At 41.5% G+C, this 22,605-nt stretch overlaps 1 protein-coding gene across 1 annotated transcript in view; it reads right to left on the bottom strand.

The window, feature by feature from the left end:
- DOCK1 (dedicator of cytokinesis 1) overlaps nucleotides 1-22,605 on the bottom strand; it is a 298,792-nt gene that overhangs the window by 57,084 nt on the left and 219,103 nt on the right. The window contains exons 33-37 of the mRNA XM_074158901.1: nucleotides 17,218-17,366; nucleotides 8,658-8,743; nucleotides 8,312-8,468; nucleotides 5,105-5,145; nucleotides 3,689-3,779 (exon numbers count right to left, since the gene is read on the bottom strand). Of these exons, the coding sequence (XP_074015002.1) occupies nucleotides 3,689-3,779; nucleotides 5,105-5,145; nucleotides 8,312-8,468; nucleotides 8,658-8,743; nucleotides 17,218-17,366 (524 nt within the window). The remainder of the gene's footprint in view (nucleotides 1-3,688; nucleotides 3,780-5,104; nucleotides 5,146-8,311; nucleotides 8,469-8,657; nucleotides 8,744-17,217; nucleotides 17,367-22,605) is intronic.

Below are 22,605 nucleotides of genomic sequence, written 5' to 3'. Positions count from 1 at the left end.
CACAGAAATTAAATGGCTAAAATTCACAGAGAATGTTTGGAGGCAGGGAAAAGTACAACTAACTTTATACAACCTGTCTGCAATTAGTAGCTCTTGCAGCAAATGCCGAATGGATGAGGAGCAAGGTACAGATGTTAAATGAATTTCCCCCTAGACCCAAGAGGACCAAGCAATTCCCTACAGCTTTCTCCCTGGCACATGTATATTCTGGTGTCCACAAAGGGACAGATGCAACTGAAACCTCTGGACTGCAGTATTCACATCACCTCTTCTCCTCCCTTCTTCTCCTCCCACTAATATTCCCTACAGTCTACCTGGGGATGAGACAATACTGGAGCTTTTTCCCTAGACAGGATGCTAATACTAGAGCCTACCCTTCCATAGCTGCCTGCTCTCATGAGGCTAGCAGGAAATTAATGCCTTTGAGCCCCAAACCTCTATCAAATCAAATCAAATCAAATCAAAACACATCACAAACCTCCATTAAACCAAATGAAACTTCTCATAGATAAAAAGAGAGACAGGGACAGGTGCTCCAATAGGACTTGTTGCCTTAAGAAACCAAGTTTGAAAATTAAATTAATTGAAGAACTGTTCACTTCAAAAAAGAAAATCGAAGTTGCTACAGAAGTTTGTATATAGAAATTTTCATGTTTACAAGTACCTAAAGGGTGGGTTGAAGGAGGATGGAGCTGGACTCTTTTCAGTGGTTCCCAGTGACAGGACGAGGGGCAACGGGCACAAGCTGGAACATGGGAAGTTCCACTCAAATATGAGGAGAAACTTCTTTACGGTGAGGGTGGCAGAGCCCTGGAACAGGCTGCCCAGGGAGGGTGTGGAGTCCCCTTCTCTGGAGATCTTCAAGCCCCACCTGGATGCAGCCCTGAGTGATGTGCTCTGGGCAACCCTGCTTTGGCAGGGGAGTTGGACCAGATGATCTCTAGAGGTCCCTTCCAACTCTGACAATTCCGTGATTCCGTGAGAAGGAGGACTGGCCACAAATACAGTGGTATAACATTTGGAAAAGAAGAAACTCAACCAAAGATCAGCAACTCACAGATGTATTCACAGAATTGCTGTTACATCATCCAGTTTTACCTCCTATACGTTATTAAATTTCCCCTAATTACTTGATTTGGCCACAATGTTTGTGTTTGCCTAAAGCAGACAACTCTGACAACTTTGTACTGCAAAACTGTGTTTCTGAGCAACACAAAGTCACCGAGTCTGCAATGCAATGGCATTTTTTTAGCATGTGAAGAGCCGCCATCTTCTCTTAAGTTTTGAACACCTTAATTTTGACTAAATGGTTTAAAAAACAAAACTCTTTTCTGAAGTGTGCTTCATCAGTTCGCAGCGATCCGATGGAGGCTCTCTCTCCGCAGAGCCGGCCTTCTTGCAGGTTTAAAGGTGAAATTCTCCAAAACTCTCAGTCTTGACCTAAACGTGATCCCATTAAAATCAGCGTGATGAAATATATGCCAATGATGAGTGTCATTGAAAATCCCGTCCTCAGGGTTTGAAAGAAAAACTCAATTGCTTAAAGTTACAGACACACAATATTGCTGCTTCTCCAGCGACACCGAACTCCTCCATCCACTGCGAGCTACTGGTAGGGACAGGATAATGGGTTACATAGACCGACATGCTTTTATAATAAAATAATTCCAAACTATAACGTAATTAAATTTATAAACAAATGTTTTATTTATTTATAAACAAACATCTGCTCAGTGATGAAAACCTGAGCTAAGCACTACCCTTACATTTACCATCTATCGATTTGCATTATAAGAAATGAAAACTGGATATTTCTTTCCAATAGATTAAAGGAGTATATTAAGATACTCATCTGCTCCCTGAAGGCATTCTGTAAGAAAAACCAAAATTGGCTAAACTCTAATATAAGCTCAAATAAGGCATCCTGACTAACAAGTTCAAGTTGTAACAGGTAGAAGTTTGGATGACATTTTATGGTATGGTTTCTTCCACCATTTTTTCCAGGCAAGGCAGCACCTGTGGAAGAGAATGAACCCTTTATCCTCTCTAAAAGCCTCATTCACATAAAGTGCGATGAGGCAGAATTACACAATTCTGGGAATTGTGGGAATAAGAGCGATCTTTACAGCCACAAACTCCGGGGTTACTCCAAGTTCTCCCCCAGGCCACCGCCTGTAGCTGCCTGTGAGAGCGAAGAGCCAGGGCCATCGCCGCACGTCTTCACCCCCCTGGCACCCCTCGCACAGAAGATGTCATCACCAAAGGGGTGACTGCATCCAGCAGGCTCTGCCCAACTACTGCCCCTGCTTTAAATAACCAATAAAGCCATTGCTACAGGGCTTTTGCACTCCAGATGAATCCTACTGGTGTTTTCTTGCGTAATAACCCTCAATTCACTTTTAAATATAGTAAATACATTTCAAAGTGTCCTAATTTAAACCTCACATGTACGCTCTGCATCATATTTAGTCCCATTACAGCTTGGATGCAGTTTACTCAGTTTTGAGGTACCAATAATTCTCAGCGCATCCGTTAGAAGCATTTCATTTAACACCTTCCACTTTCTAACTTCTCAAAACAGGTATTTCACACCCATTTCACTTGGGATGGCTGAGATTAAATCAAAGATTGCTAAGAACAACTCGCTGCTTAGAATGAGATAAATTCGCTTTTCGAAACGGGGCACCATTAGCAATAGCTTCTGTAATAATACCGGAGGCTGCAATACACTCGCCATTGGCATAACAAATAGGTTATTGCTCATGAAATATTTCTCTGAAATAGATTATTATTGTTCTGTCCCAGAGTCTCTGCCCCATACGACCACAGGCGCTACTGTCCTCGAGGGGAGCAGAAAAGAGTCCCAGGTCTCCCTGGAGAAATACAGCTTCATTACATTTCTGACTGACACTATGCAGTGTTAAAAACTAAAGTGCTTTATTCATATGTACCTTGTATAGATGACATTTTATTTATATATATTGATGGTTACACCAAAACATTCCTTGAAGAACAGCAACGTGGTTATGCCTCTCTAAATGTGCTATGAGCTGTGTAACACTGCATTAAAATCACACGTACCTTTTGAAGACATGAACTTGGAAAGAAAACCATTTGAATCTCTCCCTAATTTTCTGAAATCAAAACTGAATCTACAGATACCCAAGAGCCCTTGAGGACAGTCTCCAGCACTCCCTTGGATTGGCTTTGCAAAAACAATTCTGGGGAGAGCTGATTTATTGAATCATAGAATCACAGAATGGTTAGAGTTGGAAGGGACCTTAAAGATCATCGAGTTCCAACCCCCTGCCCTGGGCAGGGACACCTCCACTAGAGCAGGTTGCTCAAAGCCCCATCCAGCCTGGCCTGAAATATGTGTTCAGATGCCTCCACGCGTTACATCATTTTGATATTTAAAAGGAATTTTGATTGCAGCTTTGCAATTTATAACCTGCAGTCCTGCCTTCGCCACGGTTCCACTCATTCCAGCTGAAGATGAGTAAATCGTGCCCTGGCACACACGGCCGGCAGAGGGCTGCTTTCCTGCCTGTACTAATTACACGTGCTAAAGAGAAAACTGACCCCTCAGAAGTTGATAATTGGTTTAAAGTGGAGATGTTCTAAGGCTGACAAACCATCCTGCTGCTGGTTACTGCTCAGATGATTTTCAATGTATTTTGGTGCTCACCTTCAGCAGCTTTGCGTGCAGAAGTAACGTGTAGGCAGCTTCCGTGTAGTTATCACACTCTTTGTGCAGGTCACACAGCTTGTACAAATACCTGCAAGTCATAAAAACAGTGCTTCTTAATAATGGTTCATTCTTAAATGTTTCTAAATAATTTATTTTGCAGACTACAATGGTTCAGCTCTATCTTCAAGCAACTAAATATACGTGGGTTTAATTAAAGCTCGTATTTCTGTGTGCAGACAACCTTTAGGACCATTTGCATTTCCGTTGTGTTTTTTTTTTCCAGTGCATATAAATGACTTGTGATGTGTGATGAATCCACTACAGAATTTGCACAAGAAATATTGCTCTAATTGTTCTGCTATGGATATAGATACATGTCTTCTTCCTTAACTTCAATACCATCACACCTCTGGAAGGGGATGCTCTTCATTTTCTTGTTGGGCTTTTTCAGTGACAATTTAAAAAAAAAAAAAATTAAAAAAAAATATTAAAATTGTATTTTGAAAAAGCCCGAGAAAATACAGACTATTAATATTCACAATGGCATGTTGTAAGTTTTTTAACGGAAGCAGGAGAGAATTTGGGTGGGGGTTTGACAGCGAGAGACGATTTGTCTATTATAGAGATACTGAAGAGGCCAGAGCTACGACTCATAACTTCACGTGTTTGTCCACAATTATCAATCCTGCCTTGTCCTAGATTTTCTTTTCTTTTTGCAAATTAATAAAGCAATAATTAAAACCATTTAAGCAACAGGAAGCAAATTCACAAGTGAAAATTCTTCTAAGAAGGTAACAAGGATCCGAGAATGAATTCATGAATAATATTTAGATACCTAAAATAGCAGTAAAAAACCAAGCTTCATCATTCTAGCACAACGGTGTAGCCAATTTTAAGCCAATGTACAAACAGAGGACCAGGAACCCTGAGGTTTACAAAACGCACAACGACATATTACCATTTTTGCTTTGTGTGAAAATAGATTTTAAAAGGTTCCTAAAAGCTTTAAATTTAACATAAGTATCAGTCATGATATTATTTAATAGCCCTTTTTAGCCCAAGTCACATATTTTGTACCTCACCAGGAAGTGAAATTATTTCTTTGCTTGGTTTTCTTTTGCTTTATTTATTTTTTTCTTTCATGTGACAACCCTCATGAGCATTTCAGCGTTCATCATATACAGCCACAGGAGGTGGAGAACGGGGACAAAAAAAATCTCATGATTAATTTCTAATGCTCACTGTTCTCAGGGAAGATAAGCTTTTGAATGTACTTAGGGCTCGGAAAAGGTATGGTTTTTTCATTACCTTTTGTCCTCCAGCCCCCAAGTGACTGCTTAATATGAACTTCATTTTCTCCAATTACACTACAGTAAAGTCAAGCAGAGTTTGTCACTGGTCGTGTTTACAAACCTTATGTACATTTCTTCTCTCTCAATCTCCTTGTAGAAATTCTGAAAAACAACATAATTTTGTTACAAAGTCTTTGATTTGACAGCCTGGAATGTATACAGAACATGCTGGAAATTAAAAATTCATAGTTGCGTAACATCAACCTCCAAACCGCAAAATGAAATTTGCCTCTAGACACAGAACACAAGTTATTTAACTTATAAAGTCTAATGCTGTGATGTTTCATGATGTAGCATATTAGGGCTTATGTCTCATTGCAAAGGTTAAGAATTTGCAAGAACAACACTGCTAGAAATTTGCTTCTGGCATTTGCAAGTCACACATCATTAACCATTTTCAGTTGAAATTTTGTAATATACAAACCCGTAATTTTTAAGCAACAGTTGTTCTATGGATTTCAAACTCCACGCCTTAGTTGAGCAATACATCATCTGCCCCTGAATTCTAATAGTTTCTTTGGAAATAAAAAGTTAGATTAGTGTTATTTATCTGGTTTCATATGCCACACATTATCATCACCCTCTTCTGAAATGTCTGAATGCCTCCGGTCTCCAGATAAACTAGTTAACACTACAAATATCGTAAATGCAAGCTATGATAAATCGGGTGAGGTATTAAAGGCATTTCTGAATCTAATTTAAAGTTTGCCTTCAAAAGCTAAAATACATCTAAGAAAACAAAATACAAAGAAATTTCTCCCTCACTGAATTACAATATATTTCAACGCTAAATTAAACCAGCCTGAGTAGCCACTAACAGATGGCCAAGGCCAGCACTAAGAGATGCATAAGCCCTTCAAAGAGAACCGAAATACAAGATACTGGAGTTGGAAATGATGGCTTATTCCTTGGATATACTATTTTAGTTGACGTAAATGCTCACTGGTTTTGAGTTCAACTCAAAAGACAAACTGAACCACATGAACAATTTCTGTTGTTTTTTCTTAGTTGTGTTTTGTTTGTGTTTTCTGAAGTAGAAGAGACTCCTGAATTAGGAGGACCAATAACATAAACCATTTTACCCTGATATTGCTACCAGCTGCTCTGCCCTTCTGGTGGAGCTCCAGAAGCAACATCAAACCAACCAGAAGGGGAAGAGGCTTGGGCAGCAGGTTGGCACTGACACAGGTGACATTTTCTGCAGTCTCCTCTCCCCCAGAATGCTGTCCCTGCTCCTGCCCCATCTTTGGGTGTGGGTTCCTGGGTGGCCCTGCAGGGAACAGGCCCAGGAACTGGTGAGGATGGGCATGAGCTTTCAGCAAGACCCTTCCTGGGATCTGCTCTGCTCCCTTGGTGGCACGTTTGCTTTTGCCAGGATTGTTAGGGCAGGAACAAGAAGTTGGGGGAACAGATAAGGCTTTTTTTAATTATTATTATTTAACATCAGCACTGGCTTAAACGCATATCAAACCTCTGACTTAAACTATAGTCAATACAGACAAACTTAATCCTCTAAAAGCCTCTGCATCATTAAAGTCCCAATTAAGAACTCTTTGAGACCTCAGGTGGGAATTGTGCTGAGTATCAGCCCTGGGTTGGATTTTTGCAAAGGCATAAATTTCACTTCAGGTGCCGGGAGAATGATGAAAAGACCGAACTGACCCTGGAGGGCAAATGGGACTTGAAAATGAAGCGAAAGTTTTAAATCACGCCTTCTGAAAAGGAAGGGAAGTTCTGCCCTGCGATGCTCTCCTGCACTTCCCACAGACTCAGCGGCCGTGTTGTGTGTGGATATCTCACGGTGATTTAACCTGACAGCTGTAAATCGCCCACAAAATTTATCATCTGCAAATACTCGAACAATTCAGGTGACAAAAATCGGCATCAGGAGACGCTGTTGGAGACACACAGAGAAAACAGGACCAAGCCCCAAGCGTGCCATCGGTCCCCTGCCCTTGGTGTGGCGGGAATTAGCAGGAGGAGACTCAGAGTATTATGATGAAGGGAAGGAAAAATAAATTCACCTTCCTAAGGAAATTCTCCCAGTTTTATAAATTGGTGTGCTTGATTTTTTTTTTCGGAACTGGCATGTGTTTCTAACTCAAATTCTGCTCAGGAGGACGCTATGACTTTTCTGTGGGCAACTTAACGGCACTCGCTGGATCAGCAGCCGATGACAACTCTCCAAGTCCCTCCTCTCTTCCCATTTCCTGAACATTCGGATGCTTTTTTGATGTGTGCAGAGAGGAAAACCAAACTAAAAATAATAGCCTGATCTCTGATTTGATGTCTCTGTCTTTTCTCCCATTCTGATTTCGTTTACAGCTGACGCCCTAGCGGGGCACAGAGGCTGCGCTGCGCGAGCCCAGGCCGTTTGCATCATTTACAAGAGCTAAAGGGACAAACTGTTTACGTGGATATTTCCAAACCAGCCTGAACAAAATCTCTCGGGCAGATCACATAAACGACAAACACTGTCCGTGCCCCACATACTTAAGCTAAATAAAAGCTTTTATAATGATATAGGGATGAAAGCTCCGAGTTCTTAGCGGGTAACAGTTTAATATTGAGTCCTATTGGAAAAATCAAATCCAGCGAGTACTGTGTTTGGGGGTCTCTAAAATTTATTTTGACATCATTTTTCCGTATGTGCTGCTTTTGTGCTAGTAAAACCTCACACTCTAACGCTTCCACCGACGAGCATGATGTGAGTGCTCTGGGGATGACTCCTACTGCGTCCAGCTCTCGCCTAAAGGGACACAGGTTTGTAGCACAGAATAGAAATTCCAGAATTTCTGGAACTAAGAGGAGGAGATTTCACATCAGTGAGGAAAAAAGCCCCAGCTTTTTCTGCTGTGGATGAAATAGTAACACTCAAATTCCTTCAAAAATTCTGAGGACGGAAGCTGAGCAGTGAGCAGGATACAAATGGGATTGCAAATGCATGAAAATTTTGGTAGTAAACTGCGTGTCACTCCAACGTTCTGTATGTCGAAGTGTTTTTCTGCATAAAGTTGTTCATGTATCAGTTGTAAATGTCAATGAACAGCCCTCAAAAATCAGGCCCTAAAACATTTTTTCTTAAATCCTTCCTTAGAATCAACTGAAGGAGTAATAACTGTGCTTTCATAGATTCACTTCCATTAAAAAAGAAAAAAAAAACCCCAAAGTATTTCAAACTTTCATGAAAGTCCCAACATGGATCTTTGGTTAAGGGTGTGAAATAAAGAATGCAGTAATCACTTCAGGCTGGCAACTACTCGCTTACCAGCACGTTGACGGTACAGCTCATGCGGTTCTCCTTGTTCTCGTCGTGCATTATGGTCCTGTAGTCCAGCAGCCTCTCCATCAAGCGGACAACGAGCTTGACGAAAGTTTCTCCGCTCTTAGCGAGGTATTTGTGTTTCCTGCAGTGCTCCAAGAGACTGAAAAACCAATTACGTTCGCCTTGTTAATCACATGTAGAAAAAAAACCCTTGACTCAGGTGCAATTTTAAATATTGTGCACCATTAACAGATTTTAATTATTTCTGGGCTACAAAGTTCATTGTAGTCTAATTGCTCTCTCTCCCGACTTTACCGTGACATAAATCTCACTGCTGATCAACACTTACATTTTGTCAAATAACACTTTGTACTGCTCATCTCCTCTGCCTCCTTCCACTTCATGATCCAGTTTTGTGATGATCTCATTTTCGAACTATAATTAAACAAAGCAAGCGTAAATAATCAGATGGCAAATATTTCACTTTATTGCCGTAGCCTCGATGCTTCACAGATTGGTTGGGTACCTCGGTGAGATGTTTAGCCACTATTTTAAAGCTTGATTGACTTTAAGAGTTTGCAGTCCCTGGTATTAGACTATCCATGATGATCGGCTGCCCTACAAGGACTTTTTTGCTGAGGAACTCATTGGTCATGTTGTTAAATGAAGTGTAAATATTTGCATTACGAAAAACTAAAGAAGGAGATTAATGACAAGAATGAGGGCGGGGAAAAAGAGGACACAAAGCCAGGGACAGACTGTCCCCTGCAATAACGGTAATAGCAACAAAAGTAAAATACAAAAATGCTGGAAGGTGTATGAGAGAGGCCATATAACACCTGAGAGCGGAGAACTCAGCGGGATGCACAGCCCAGCACCCCCCACATCCCTTCTCAGCACACAGACACCGACCCACAGTGCGGCACAACCCAATTAACAAACCTGTTAATAAGTCACTGCAAAGGGGGAGGAACTCTCTACAACTCCCTGAGAGGAGGCTGTAGCCAGGGGGGGTCGGTCTCTTCTCCCAAGTCACAGGTGATGGGACAAGAGGAAACGGCCTCAAGTTGCGCCAGGGGAGGTTCAGATTGGATATCAGGAAAAACGTTTACACTGAAAGGGTTTTACACTGGAATGGGCTGCCCAGGGAAGGGGTTGAGGCACCATCCCTGGAGGTTTTCAAAAGATGATGGGTTGACATAGTGCTTAGTGACATAGTTTAGTAATGTGGTGGGGGTTTTTTGTATGGTTTTCTTTTTTTTTTTTTTTCTTAATCAGAATTAGGTTGATGGTTGGACTAGATGATCTTAAAGGTCCCTTCCAACCTGGACAATTCTATGATTCTATGAACTTGTTTCAAACAACTTAAGAGTAGTGTTTTATTTGGGCAATAATAAAAGAAAGCAAACTTAGGTGGGCCTTAGAATATATTTTAAATGCAAACCGGATAATTCACTGGGTTTTTAATGATTATAGAGGGTTTTACCTGTTGCTGCTACATCCCCTCGGGCCCAGGTTAGGAAGGAACGTATCCTGTTAGCGGAGGAGGACTCACTCTAGGCTGGCTGCTACGTAATGAATTGGTCTAATCATCTAATTCTTAATTCTTCATTAAATAAGCACAGGCATGTACGCCATTAGTGACACAGCCTACTGTCAAGAGACCCAGGCAAAGGAGCCCGGGTGTGACGGGAGCCTGTGGCAGGGCCAGGGGACCCCATTAGTCAGAGCGGGCACTTATGGACAGAACATCTTTCCTACCATCACTCGCTTAACTCTTCCAAGGAGAAGCAAAGGGCCACCTGCGCGAGAACAAAGCCTACTAACATTTTGTAAATGTCAAGGGATGTGCTTTACGTCTTCAATTAATATTAACACTATATAATGTGCCAATGAAAAAAGAATGGACTGTCTGTAGCTTGATCTACTTCCAGACCGAGGATGTCCTTCCCCAGCTGCAGCCCACAGACCCGCTCCTGCTCCTCTGCTGGAGCCAGGAGCTTTCCTTCCACCTCTTAAGTCATACCAGTAAAATAACAGCATTTCTTGTTTTTTATAAATTATTTCCACCGATCAAAATATCTGCTTTAGTGACATCAGTAATAGGTCCTTTGTTAAAGCCACCAAATGCTGCCCCATCAGCAGAGGGGCTCTCTGGAACTGGAGAGGGTAGGCTTTTTCTGAAAGCCCACAAGCAAAATCAACCAAGTACCCAAACAACAGATAGTCACTCATAACACAATTTTTATTATTATAACTTACTGTTTTAAAGATTAAAACCCCAAATCTCGGATTAAAACATTTCAAAGGTGCTCTTCTGTGCTCCAAATGGTCCACAAAATGACAGAAACACTGGGTAGAAGAGACCTTGAAAGTCATTTGGTCCAACCTCCCAGGTGATGCAGGACTATTGCCAATACTAGGGCAGACCAACTGCCACTTGCTTAGCCAAGTACTCAACATCTCCACGGATGGACGATTACACAGCCTCTCTGGGTACCCTCTTCTACTCCCTCACTACTTTCCTCATGAAGAAATGAATGAAAAGTGACGTGAAATAAGGGGTTTGATACAATGAATCCATTATTCAAAAAATGACAGGAAAATGAGAAAAGGAAGAATAATGCAATCCACCCCCTCTAAGAAGCAAACACAAACTGAGACACCTTCCCACAGTACAAGGACGTGTCAAATAAACCACTGAGGCAACACGATGATGAAACAAAGAAATCACAAAATTCATGTTCTCTAATGAGACCAGAAAGAAATTGACTTTCTATACCCATGTGAAAAATGACACTTGCTGCCAGAGTGAGCCCTCCAGGTGATATATCTTTTAGCAAGAGATTACTCATAAGAAGATGAGCAATTACATTTGTCATACAGGATCTTGATTATCTTCCTGATATCAATTGTACTTAAATTTCCGTAAATCTGGGCTTTGTTGGGCCATCTCCCTAATGGCCCTCTTGGGTGGAACAGAGCTAGAGTTGAGGCATTTCTGGGGTTTTAAGGACTATTGACAATATCTTTGCTCTTCAATCATTCTTGATACTTCTCAAGGAATCGATATGACGCAGATCACGCAAGCCAGATGACTAAACGTTATTTAACATAGTTTAAATTCCTTTTGCAGCCTTTCCACAGAAGAAGGTTTGATCAAAACAAGCTGAGGTTTATAGAGCTACTGTCTTCCACAATGGGAGCAAGAATGTGACCTGGGAGATGCACAAGATAATGGCACTGGGACACCACATCTGCCATCTGTTGATAAAGTCTCAATTTTTTCTTTTCTTTCTTTTTATTTTATTTTCTCTTAATGCATAAAATAGCACAAAGTAGTCCTGCAAACGTTGTGATGGAATTTACTTTCAAGTGAAGAAGCGCCAAATTTTCAACATTTACTTTAGGGCCAGTGACACTTGGTGAGGCTCTTTCTGGAGCTTAGGGGGTGTATCTGGCACCATCAATGAGCTGAGATTCATATCTTCCTGTCGACAGCGGAAGCTCCAGGGGTGATGTTAGGAAGATTACAGGAACTTATTATCAGCTTTTCCTTGCCGTTGATCAAGATCTCAGCTTCAGGACGTGTGTTTGAACTTGAGCAAAGAGTCTATCCACAACCTCATCTGTCCGTTACAATCTCCCATCTGGAGAAAATAAATCAATGTAAGCTATCTAGCGTCTTCAAGTGTCAGCTCAAGTAATCGCTTTTGGTTTTAGGTTTACCTAAAGTGTGGTCAGGCTATATTTGTAGCACTGACTGACAATTTAATCTAGCTGGAGAGGAGGAGGACTTGCAATCCTCCAAGCTGCTATAAATTTGTTTTGATATGGGATAATAATGAGCTCGCCATAAAAAGCTGAAGTGACAGATAACACCTCTAGAAATTAGTCCTAATGCAGAAATAGCACACAAAGGCTGTAGAACTTTGTCCAAAGGCTGCTATGGAAGTTGGTGGTAATTCCCAACAGTTTCATCTGTTCCCTTTCCCATTTCCCCACGGCATTCTGGTCGGCAAACAGCCATTTAATATTACGTGATTTTTGGAGGTCTCTAGACTTACTGCATCACCTTTCTCCCTTGCTCTTCAGACGGGGCGAGGGAGGAATACCAATATTCTCCAGAAGGCCAGAAAACAAGAATAACTTACACATTTACATTTCAACTGTAGATAACAAAAAATGTTACTTATTGAAATGAATCCTTTGTGGGGGTTGACTTATTTGAATTTGCATGTTCAGCGGGATTACAGAGGAGAATCGGCAGCATCACAGAAACTTGGACAAGCCATTAACTTGTGTTCTCTCTGCAAATCCATAGCACAGGGTAAGGGCATTAACACAGGGCTCAGAAGTGGTAAAAAAGATTTAATAAGAAATTATAGGTTCTAAAACTCAAGATTCAGATAAACCAGGTACTTTTCATTAAGGAGAATGATATCAATTTGAAATTCATTGATAGCCAACAAGAAATTTCAGTGCAAATAAAAATGCTGGTACAACCATCTTGATGACACTGAGTTTTACTGTTGAATGTCAAAAATTAATTCAAAGGGTTTCCCTTTTATTTCTTCTGGTCTTTACTCATTTAATTCTCTTCACAACACAATGCTAGCTGGAGGTACTTTACTGCACCCCTGGTTTTATTTAAGAAATCATACGCATTATGCATTCATGTAATATGCATTTCTATATGATTTTGCATTATGCACTCATTTATTATGCGTTTCTATATGACTCTGCATTATGCATTCATTGCTTCTGTATTTCGGTATCATTCTTCTATCTTTTCGGCTACGGTTCCATTATGCGAAGTCTCATTCCAATTTGCAGAAAGCAGGACAGATGTGCTGTGGCATTTTTGGGGCTCTTTCCTCAGATCGTTACTTTTACACTCCTCCTTACTCCGCCAGGGTAAGAACACGCGCTGGAGCTTGTGTGCTTATATCACTGATGCTAACGCCACCAGACACTGCTGATGCTCCTTAGTAATGCTGTTCAGACTGAAAACTAGACATATGGGGCTTCTAATTTCTTCTTACTTGCTACTGCAGAGTCGGGGCATGCACCTCTGAGGTTCTAATTGGAGGGATAAGGGTCCTTCCTTCCTACTTGATGAGAAGCGTAATTATGTTGGGGAAGACAGGCTGGGGTAGCGCTTCCGACTCAGTCCCTTACCTTACTCTGTTAATAGGGGGTTTTTGGCTCTTAAAGTAAGCTAGTTCTACTAATTAATTTGTACCAGATCAGTTAAAAGGAATCGCATGATGATGCAGTGCCATGAGATAGGGAGAACATACCCAACACCTCCCTCTGCCTCCTCCTTCTTCCTCCGCGCTCTGTTTTGGACCAGTTCCTGCACTGGCACCGCTCTACAAACTGGTTCAACTCAAAACAAGCAGAATGTTACATCAGCAATGACACAGGTCCAGAAGAGGCAAGTTTAAAAGTTGTGGGTAGGTGAAGAAACAGGAATGCTCGTAGGAAATGGAGCCAGAGTGAGTGACAGCTGGAAGGAACAGGCAGCAAAATCACGAGGTTGGGGCTTTTTATGCTCTGAATTCCACATTTCAGCCGAATGACTGTTTCGTGATGAACCTTCTCTCCTGCTGTCACCGTGGGATCCATCACGGTCACCTGACCAGGCCTTGAACAATCCAACCAATTCTCTTTCATCGCTCCTGTGGCTCTGGCATATTCCCTTTGATCTGGAGGGTTCACGAGTCAAACAGGCAAAGGGAAAAAAAGCAGAGTGGAGAAAAGAGGCATTTTCTTCTACAGGGAAGCTTCAGTCTCACTCTGACTTCAGCATCAGATTCATGCTTTGAGGTACAGGATACTTTGATGCCTTATATAGGCTTCAAAGCACCTTAAGAGGGAGAGGACAAAAACGGGCAACTCCAGCTTTTAATTCAGTCGACTTTTAATTTAGTTCTGTGAAAACCAGAGGAATTTATCTTCTGTTTTTTCTCAAGGCTATATATACTGGAAGAACAAAAAACCCCATTCTGTCTGTTACTGGTTTTACAGGGAAACCAATTCATACTGAAATTAAAACCGCCATGGGGAAAGCTGTCTGTTTGTAACACAAGCCATCACAGCAATAGAAGTTCTACAAAAAAAATTAAATTCCTCCCCCACAAATCATGAGGTTTATACATCTGCTGGAGAAGCGGAGCCAATCTAAACCCTTGTTGATGTGACTAATAAGGTTAGCTAAGTGGATTTCTGGCAGATTAGTTTAACAGCAGCCAACCATTCAATGTTCAAGTTCTCTTTGAAAGCAATGCTGGACAAAAGAGACAAAAAAGATGAGCCAGGAAGCTACAGGCCAAGTAGGCCCACTTCAATTCCTGAGGAAACTATGGAGCAAGCCCTCATGGAAGCTATTTCCAGGTCCAGAAAGGGCAAGAAGGTGATGGGGAAAAGTAAATTTGGATTTACCAAGGGTAAACCACATCTCATCAACCTGACTTGCTCTCTGTGATGAAACTATCTGCCCAGCGGATGAAGAGCTGCGGTTGTCATGACCTTAGCAATGTGTTTGATAACAGACAGACTACAAGGTGGGTGGAAAAAGTGCTGAAATTGCTGATCCCCAAGGGTGGTGGTTTCATGATTTTGACAGTCTGAAAGACAGCCAACGAGAAACTGCGTAATACTTTAGGAAGAGAAAAGTCCTGAATCTGGGATGGCACAATTTCAAGCAGCAGTACAAAATGCTCTGCTGGAAAGGACCCGGTGGACAACAAGCTGAACATGAAGAAGGAGGATGCCCCTTCAATGGAGGCAAAACGTGTCCTTGATTGCACCAACAAGAGTACAGCTGGAAGTCAACAGGATTATTCCACTTGTTGGGCTATGGCTGGAATACTGCATCCAGCTTTGGTTCCGTCAGCTCGAGAGACATTAAGAAATTGGAGATGGCCTAATGGAAGGCCACCACGATGAGCAGAGTGTTGGAGAATCTGGCCCGATGAATGGTTGAAAGGACTGTGTTTGTTCACCCTAGAGAAAAGCAGTCTCAAGCTTTCCAACACCTAAAAGGTGATTCCAGAGGAGATGGAGTTACTCTGTTTATAGTGCACGGTGCACTATAGTGCACGGGTGCACGGTGACAACACAAGCAGCAACAGCCACAAGTCAATTCAGGGAAATTCCATCTGGATATAAGAAGAAAAGTCTTAAAACATTGGAACAGGTCACCCAGAGAAGTGGTGAAACCTCCCTCACTGAAAATATTCAATATTGAGCTTCTGATGGCCCTGGATAACCCAAGCCCAGTTTGAACCCAATTACTTCCAGAGGTCCCATCCATCCTAGCCTTTTCTATAATTCTCTGCTTTTTACAAGCGGTGATCTTCATTCCCCAAAGAGCGCTCTGAAATACTCTGCAAACTATATAACTATATTATCTGCAAAACCGTAAATGGACAGATTGATTATTCCCCGTTAGACATAACTGTTCACTCCAAACGGACTGAAAAAAGGTTTATTACCTCTGCACCTGCCATATCAATGCTACGTCCATAAAGAAAGATGCTCTACTGACATCCGAAATATATGTTGAGTGTGTACAATCCACAACATCCCTGACTTAAGCATGAGGCATTTTTCTTCCCAAAAGGCAAAAAGAATTTGTGTGAAATATTTAAGACTTTCATTTATTAAAATCACCCAACTATTCCACACAAAGCTGGTTTCCTTCTGTCAAGGAAATATACGTCCATAAATTTAGCTATAAAGTTGCCCTCAGATTTTTCATGATCCATATAATCGTACAAATAAAAAATGACAAGCAACAAAAGAGAGCATCTGACAGGAAACTGCTTAAATGGCATCCCAGCGAGCATTTCAATCTTTACAGTATCATCAGAGTCAAACATAAGAAAGAATGATTATGCAGTAATTGGATGAATCCAAAATACAGTTCACAACCTTTCCGCACACCATCCAGCGCAAAACAAATCAAAGTAATAAAGCTGATGCCATTTCCCTCGCCTAAGTCTCTCCCCACAGATATTCATTTACTCTGGCTACAGGTTTATTAAGAGCTGGTTATGAATGACAGTTCACAAAAAAGTATGGAAAAGGGTAAGATTTTCATCCAAGAAAGAGAGCAGCCAATATAAAGGGAAAAAAAGTAAACAACACATGAATTATTGCAAAATTCACGAGGTCATATCCTGAACTGAGAGAAAATTCACAGCGTAAAGGAGCTACATCGGCTTATACCATAACCCTCCTGGGCCTAACTCGTCTTATGCTCGATCCTTAAGGCAAAGTTTCAAGGGGAAGAAGGTCAAATGAATGACGTTGGGAAACTTTCTTTCACTCCGCTCGTCCCTCAAGAGTTGATGCTATCAAGGTAAGACTGTGCGCGCTTATTCAAGGACTTCCCTCAGCATGTTAAAATAAAATAGGATAAAACCACTACATTAGTATTTTGCAGAGTCTCCACAGCAGGAAGAAACATTCACACTGACTGGAAAGCTTTTTTTCCTCTTCAAAATCCATAAAATGGTAAAGAGTGTCAAAATGGTAAGATACTAGAGATGATAAATTCTTAAGGATTATAGCTTCTTTTGCCACACTATCGGGCTTCCTTTATGTCCAATTTCCCTCAGCAGCAGACTCCTTTTCTGAGTCACAGTGAAAATTTAAGACATCTGTCTTTGCTCTCCTTTTGCAGCATAAAGAAAGGTTTCATTTACTTCATGCAAATTTTCCCTTCAATAAGGATTTAAAACCCGCATATGGAAACTCTATAGCCACTCAGAGTTATAGAAAATCCGTAATTATATTATTCTTTGGAAAAATAAGAAATAACAAAAATTCTTATGTTTTTGTCCAAGAACAGTTAAATCTTTCACACAAACTTTAAATATCTGGAGCTCGTTGCTTACCATCTGGAAGCTTCTCGTAGAATGAAATTCACACTGCATCATGTCGAAGAAGATGGGGATTGTAGCTTTCCGCAGCTCGGTTTCAGGGATGAGCGTCATTTCTAAGATAGGTCCCACCATTTCTGGGATAAACTTGATTTTATGCTGACCTTTAAGAGAGGAGACACATTTCAGAGTTAACGACCAGCCACTGACTTCGGTAGAAGAGAATTGTTATAAAAGCCGCATCAATAGATTCTCATATAGCATGAGAAAGTATTTTTCATTATCTGACTCTACTGAGACTTCTATTTTTATTTATGTTATGAGAGGGGAAGTATGTGTTGTGTATAAAACCAAATTAACAAGAGTTGTTCAATCACTAATCAAACTGGAACTTGCCACACTCTCCACGAGACGCACATATTTGCACACTCATATAAAGTTTCAAAGCAAAGGGTTTTTTTTTTCAATACAGCTTCTGGTTGGGAGAGAAGGAGGCTAAAAGGCACATCACTTGTCTTAACTTATTTAGGCTTCTGTATCTTCCGCAGCGTACAAAATGTTCTCTGTGTCAGTCTATCAAAGTGTCACCGCGAGTGCATACTTACACAGCCTCCAGACACGCAACTACATCCAACCCAGCCGACAACACGTCTCCTTTCCTCGAGAGCTGATCCGACTGGCAAACTTTATTTCACATTTATCTTCCCCAGAGAAAACAACACCTCCCCCAGCCCTCCCCTCTCCGCATTAAACCTTAACGGGAACACGGCACCTAATAAATATTGGACTAGTGAAAAACATCTAGTTACTGTTCATATTATTTGCTGAAAAGTAGAGAATGGAGATTATAGGTTCTGCAAATCATCTGTTCAACAACCCCATGGTGTAGAGCAGCACAGGGGAGCACCGAGAGCTCCAGGCAGAGGACTCGATGGCAGAAAATTATTTAGAAAATACAAATACATTCCCCTCTCAGCAACAGGTTGGGATTCATTCCAACCCCGTGACACAACTGGTGGCTCTTCTCACAAATGCCTGTATATGATCGGGCTCATACACTGTTTATGGATCCCTGTCGGTGGTCCAGACCAGATTTCTTCAGAGCCGAGCTAACTGAAGGAGCCCTCAGCTTTCTCCAGTTTAAGACTCTCATTTCCCATTGCAGTTACCAGTGGTATGTGGCAGAAACAGATTTTAATTAATTTGTATTCCACTGCACTATGCCAGTACGGCAGAAACTGTGGCAGTCTTTAATTAGCAGCTTCACTTTGGACCAGAACTAACATAAATCTCAACAAACGTAATCAAGAAGAAATCCTTTACCAACAAAATTCACTACTTTTTTTTTTTTTTTTTAGCAGATATAATTTCAGTTACTTGATTTGGCGAACTTCAGAATCCTATTAGCATTAGCAATCCTATTAGGGCAAATTAATACTCCACTAAAATTGCTACTTCGTATGATGCTGCAATGCTGGTGAGGAATATCAAGTGAGAGGCGCAAAGCTTCCCTCTGTCTCTCTTACCAGTATTATTACATTCGGCCTCTCAGGTGACAGTTTTCTTGTATTATGCCTGAGAAGTGTCAGAGTCAATATTTCAGAAAACAAATGATAGTGACAAAAGTTATTTGTCAGGCACAAATTCAATGTCATGAAGTTCTCCGGGTGCCACGGTGGGTTTTTTCATTGCTTCAAGCACAGGGATTCCCTCAGAAAAGTAACTAACATCTTTTGAACTTCAGACGAGAAAAAACAGCCAATTCACAAAAGAAGATTTTATTTAAATCTTTGCTCCCCAGTCTTCTTCTCCGGGGGCAAATAAACTCCTTGCTCAAAAAGGGAGTCACTGAAGAGCTGATCCGATGACAAAGGCACCGAGAGCCACAGACCTCACCGTTTAGTGACTATTAGAGTTTTTAAATCAAAGAGGACTGAGAGCTTCTCCAATTATGAGATCCAGAAGGACTTGGGGGAAATAGAAGCATGTGAGTTATTAGCAGAAAGTATTAAAATCACTTGTACATAGTACTGTGAAAAAAATCCCTCGTCTGCTGTTTGAAACCCACTGAGCTCTTCATGCTGTCTAGAGGGTCCGTGGGTGGCTCCCTCCCAGGGGAACGACCTGGCCATGGCCATGGCCGGCAGGAGCAGGGGGGGACAGCAGCAACCACAGGAAGGCAGGGCAGCACCAATTAAAACATTAAAGCACCTTGGTTGGGTTTCTTCATCAAGAATGCGTGAGGAGGAACGTGGAGAAAGGGTCCATCCACCAACCGGGTGAGAGAGAAGAGGGCTGAGCACCCCCTGTGACATCAACAACCCAACAATGAATTCGCCTGGTTTTTTTTTCCCCCGGGAGTGTGGGAACTCCCACGCAGAGCCTCAAAATGTGACAAGTCTGGAAGAAAATTGAGGATTCTCTTCTGAAAACCAAATTGTGCAGCTGCTTTAAGAGCCCCACGCAAATAAAAGTATTCTTTTGAAGATGCCAACCCTTCCCCTTGCAGTGGCTTCTGCCTTGCCGTGAGACGGGCTCCCCCAGACTGGTCCCACACCAGAACATGCCTCATCACGCAAACCAAACCCCAGGCGCTGGCTTTAGTGGACAACGTGTGATTTGCATTTCTCAGGTTCTTCTAATTTAAATTTGTGCCACAAAAAAACCCTGCTGAATAACTTGCCAGCCACCTCACCTCTCACTTGGGCCAGCTCTGAGCACGCGTGACTAGTTCAGAGTGTTATCTGTAATGACTCCTATTTATATAACGCTCGAAGTTCAGGACTATTTTTAACCCCGTCTTTCCCTCCGACGACATGAACGTCTCTGTCAAGGCACCTTTTCTGAGATGAGAACATGGAGGGAATTTTTACTTTCCCATCTCCCTCCAGCTGGTTCAGATGTCAACAATAAAAGCAATGTTTTCCGAGCCAACTTTCCTTGACCAACTTTACCACAAGGACGTTATTTTTAATGCCAATACAATGTCTTTAGCGTGTAGCTGCTGAAAGCGCTAACCATTGAAAACTGGCAGAGATGCCCTCATGTCAGACTGCGTTTTGTATATGCAAAATCGCATCACATCACGCTTTTAAGTGTGTGTTGTTTGAGTTCCCACGTTTTCAAGACAGAGGCCACCGTTTGCTTTATGCTTCTCTGGTACTTACTGTCTCACCAAGGTCTAAGAAGCCCCGGTTCCAACAAAAGAGTGACTCCAAACAACACATTATTTCAAAGTTCAGGTTGCGATATGGAGGGAAACAAGCCTATAAGGACAAATACACACCGGGTTTGGTGCAGGGAGTAAAATAAAAGCCTTGCAGGGCTTTCAGAAAGGCAAAGCGGTGGGAGCTCTGCACTCTGGGACCAGGCTCCCCGCAGCCATCCTAACCATGCTCTTTCTTTTTTTTTTTCTACTTATAAAGATAGGAAGGTATGAATATTGCAGCCAACACTGCGTGAGAAACACAAAAAAGAAAAAACCTCTAGAATTTGTATTTACTATTTAATTTCAGAAAATAAATTATACTCTTAGATGTGCATTACGGCTACAGGACTGTCTGGTCCCCGACGGGGGAGTTTTAACTCCGCAGGCATTACATGTTAATCGTCACGATTATTTATGAACAAAAACTGATGAGACAAAATATTAATTTTTGAGGCTTATCCATACCCTTTAACACATAAATCAAAAGTCAGGGTTGTTTGGCTTCATCACATCTTATGCACAATGGCACAGCCATAAAAATTATATGCTCCAGCACATGCAAGAATTATAGCTTCTCACTTCTGATTTTTTTTTTTTTTTCTGAGCATATACATTAATAATTTGACAAACATAGTGCAACTTCTCAGATAAAAGTGTCAAGTGCCCCCCAATCAATTCCCCTGCAGTGGGATGTCAGAATTCTTTCTTAATTGATGCTGTGACACACGTGAGATTGGGGAAGAGCCAGAAGTTGAACATGATCAGCACAGACCATCTGTATTACAAAGAAGAGGAGAAAAAGCCAGTTGCTCATTAGGAGAAGCACAAAGGCCGCCCTGGATTGGGGTCCTGCCTCCCATTTACCTTTCTCTTGCAGCTTTTGTTGGGAAGAGCAGCAATTTACTGACTCCCTCAACACGGGAGGTTTCAGCATTAATGATCCCAGCCACTTACAGAATCACAGGCGTTAGAGCTAGAGGAGGTCATGGAGCCGTCTACCTGGATAATCTCAGTTTATAAAAACTCTATTAAAAATAAAAGGCTTTCATGATGGCACAGGAAGAAATTTTGAAGAAAACACCACCCCTCAATGCCAATTCACTTACAAAACTCCAGGGGAAATTATTCTCATCTCCCTGTTAATGGTGAACAAGTGAACCCTGGAGCAACTCAATAAAGACCGAATAAAACAACCTCACCTAAAGCCAGCCAGATCTGTATCTGTGCATGCAAACTTTCCTACTATCAGCCCAGCAAATTCCAGGAAAAGCAGAAAAGGTTTAAGAAACCAAAGATGCTAAAGGAATTAGAAAAGATAACAGGTGAAGACACGGCTGTAAGCCTGGAACGGGGAAGGATTTGGCTAATTACTGACGGAGAGACTTGCCCGTGTCCTGAGCCAGATGACCCAGCATCAGGCACGACGCTGATTTTATTAGCTGGCTGTCAAGCCACCTATCAGGTGTGTACCACGCTTTAATCTCTTCTCCAGACGCTTAATTCACAAAAGATGCTTCTAATAAAAAGTGAACTCAGCTGCTCTCAGCAGCCTTTTCTCATCATTCCCGCAGAGCAAATGCAAACTCTGCCATATCAAACACTTCTCAACCCCTGCGTTCCCTTCTCTTACATATGCTGATTTTTTTCAAGTTTCAGCAACAACAGTTCAGCTAGAGATATAAGTGATGTGGCAAATGCAGTTATTTCTGATCATTTAAGGAACTTTTGATAAAACTCAGAAGAGCGGAAGTGTCTCCGCCGTTAAGCTCAGGAAAATGAAATCTGGCAGATGAGTACTCTCAGGTCACAGCAAATACTCAGTTTCTCATGCAATTCAATCCCCACGTAGCTAAATTATACCCACAGAACAGCACAGGCTTGAGATAGTCAGGTATGTCTAATTTACCTACGAACTCCAGGGATCTCCAAGTTCCCATTCTTTGCTGATCTTCCTGAATCATTCTTATACAGCCAAACAAGACCGAAAATCAGACTTTAAACAGAAGTTCCAGGCTAAGTTACTGATATCCTTTTGCTATAGTCTCAGTTACTGCACCCACATATATCTCTGTACACACATATGATCATGTGTATATATATGTATATTTTTAAAGAGAAAAAAACATTCAACAGGTACCACCATAACAGTTTATTTTTTCTTTGTCGTGAGGCTGAATACCATGAAAAAATAGAAA

This window comes from Numenius arquata, chromosome 15 (assembly GCF_964106895.1).
Source record: "Numenius arquata chromosome 15, bNumArq3.hap1.1, whole genome shotgun sequence".
NCBI classification, from domain to species: domain Eukaryota; kingdom Metazoa; phylum Chordata; class Aves; order Charadriiformes; family Scolopacidae; genus Numenius; species Numenius arquata.
Note: the sequence above shows the minus strand (reverse complement) of the source record. Positions and strands in the feature narration are given on the sequence as shown.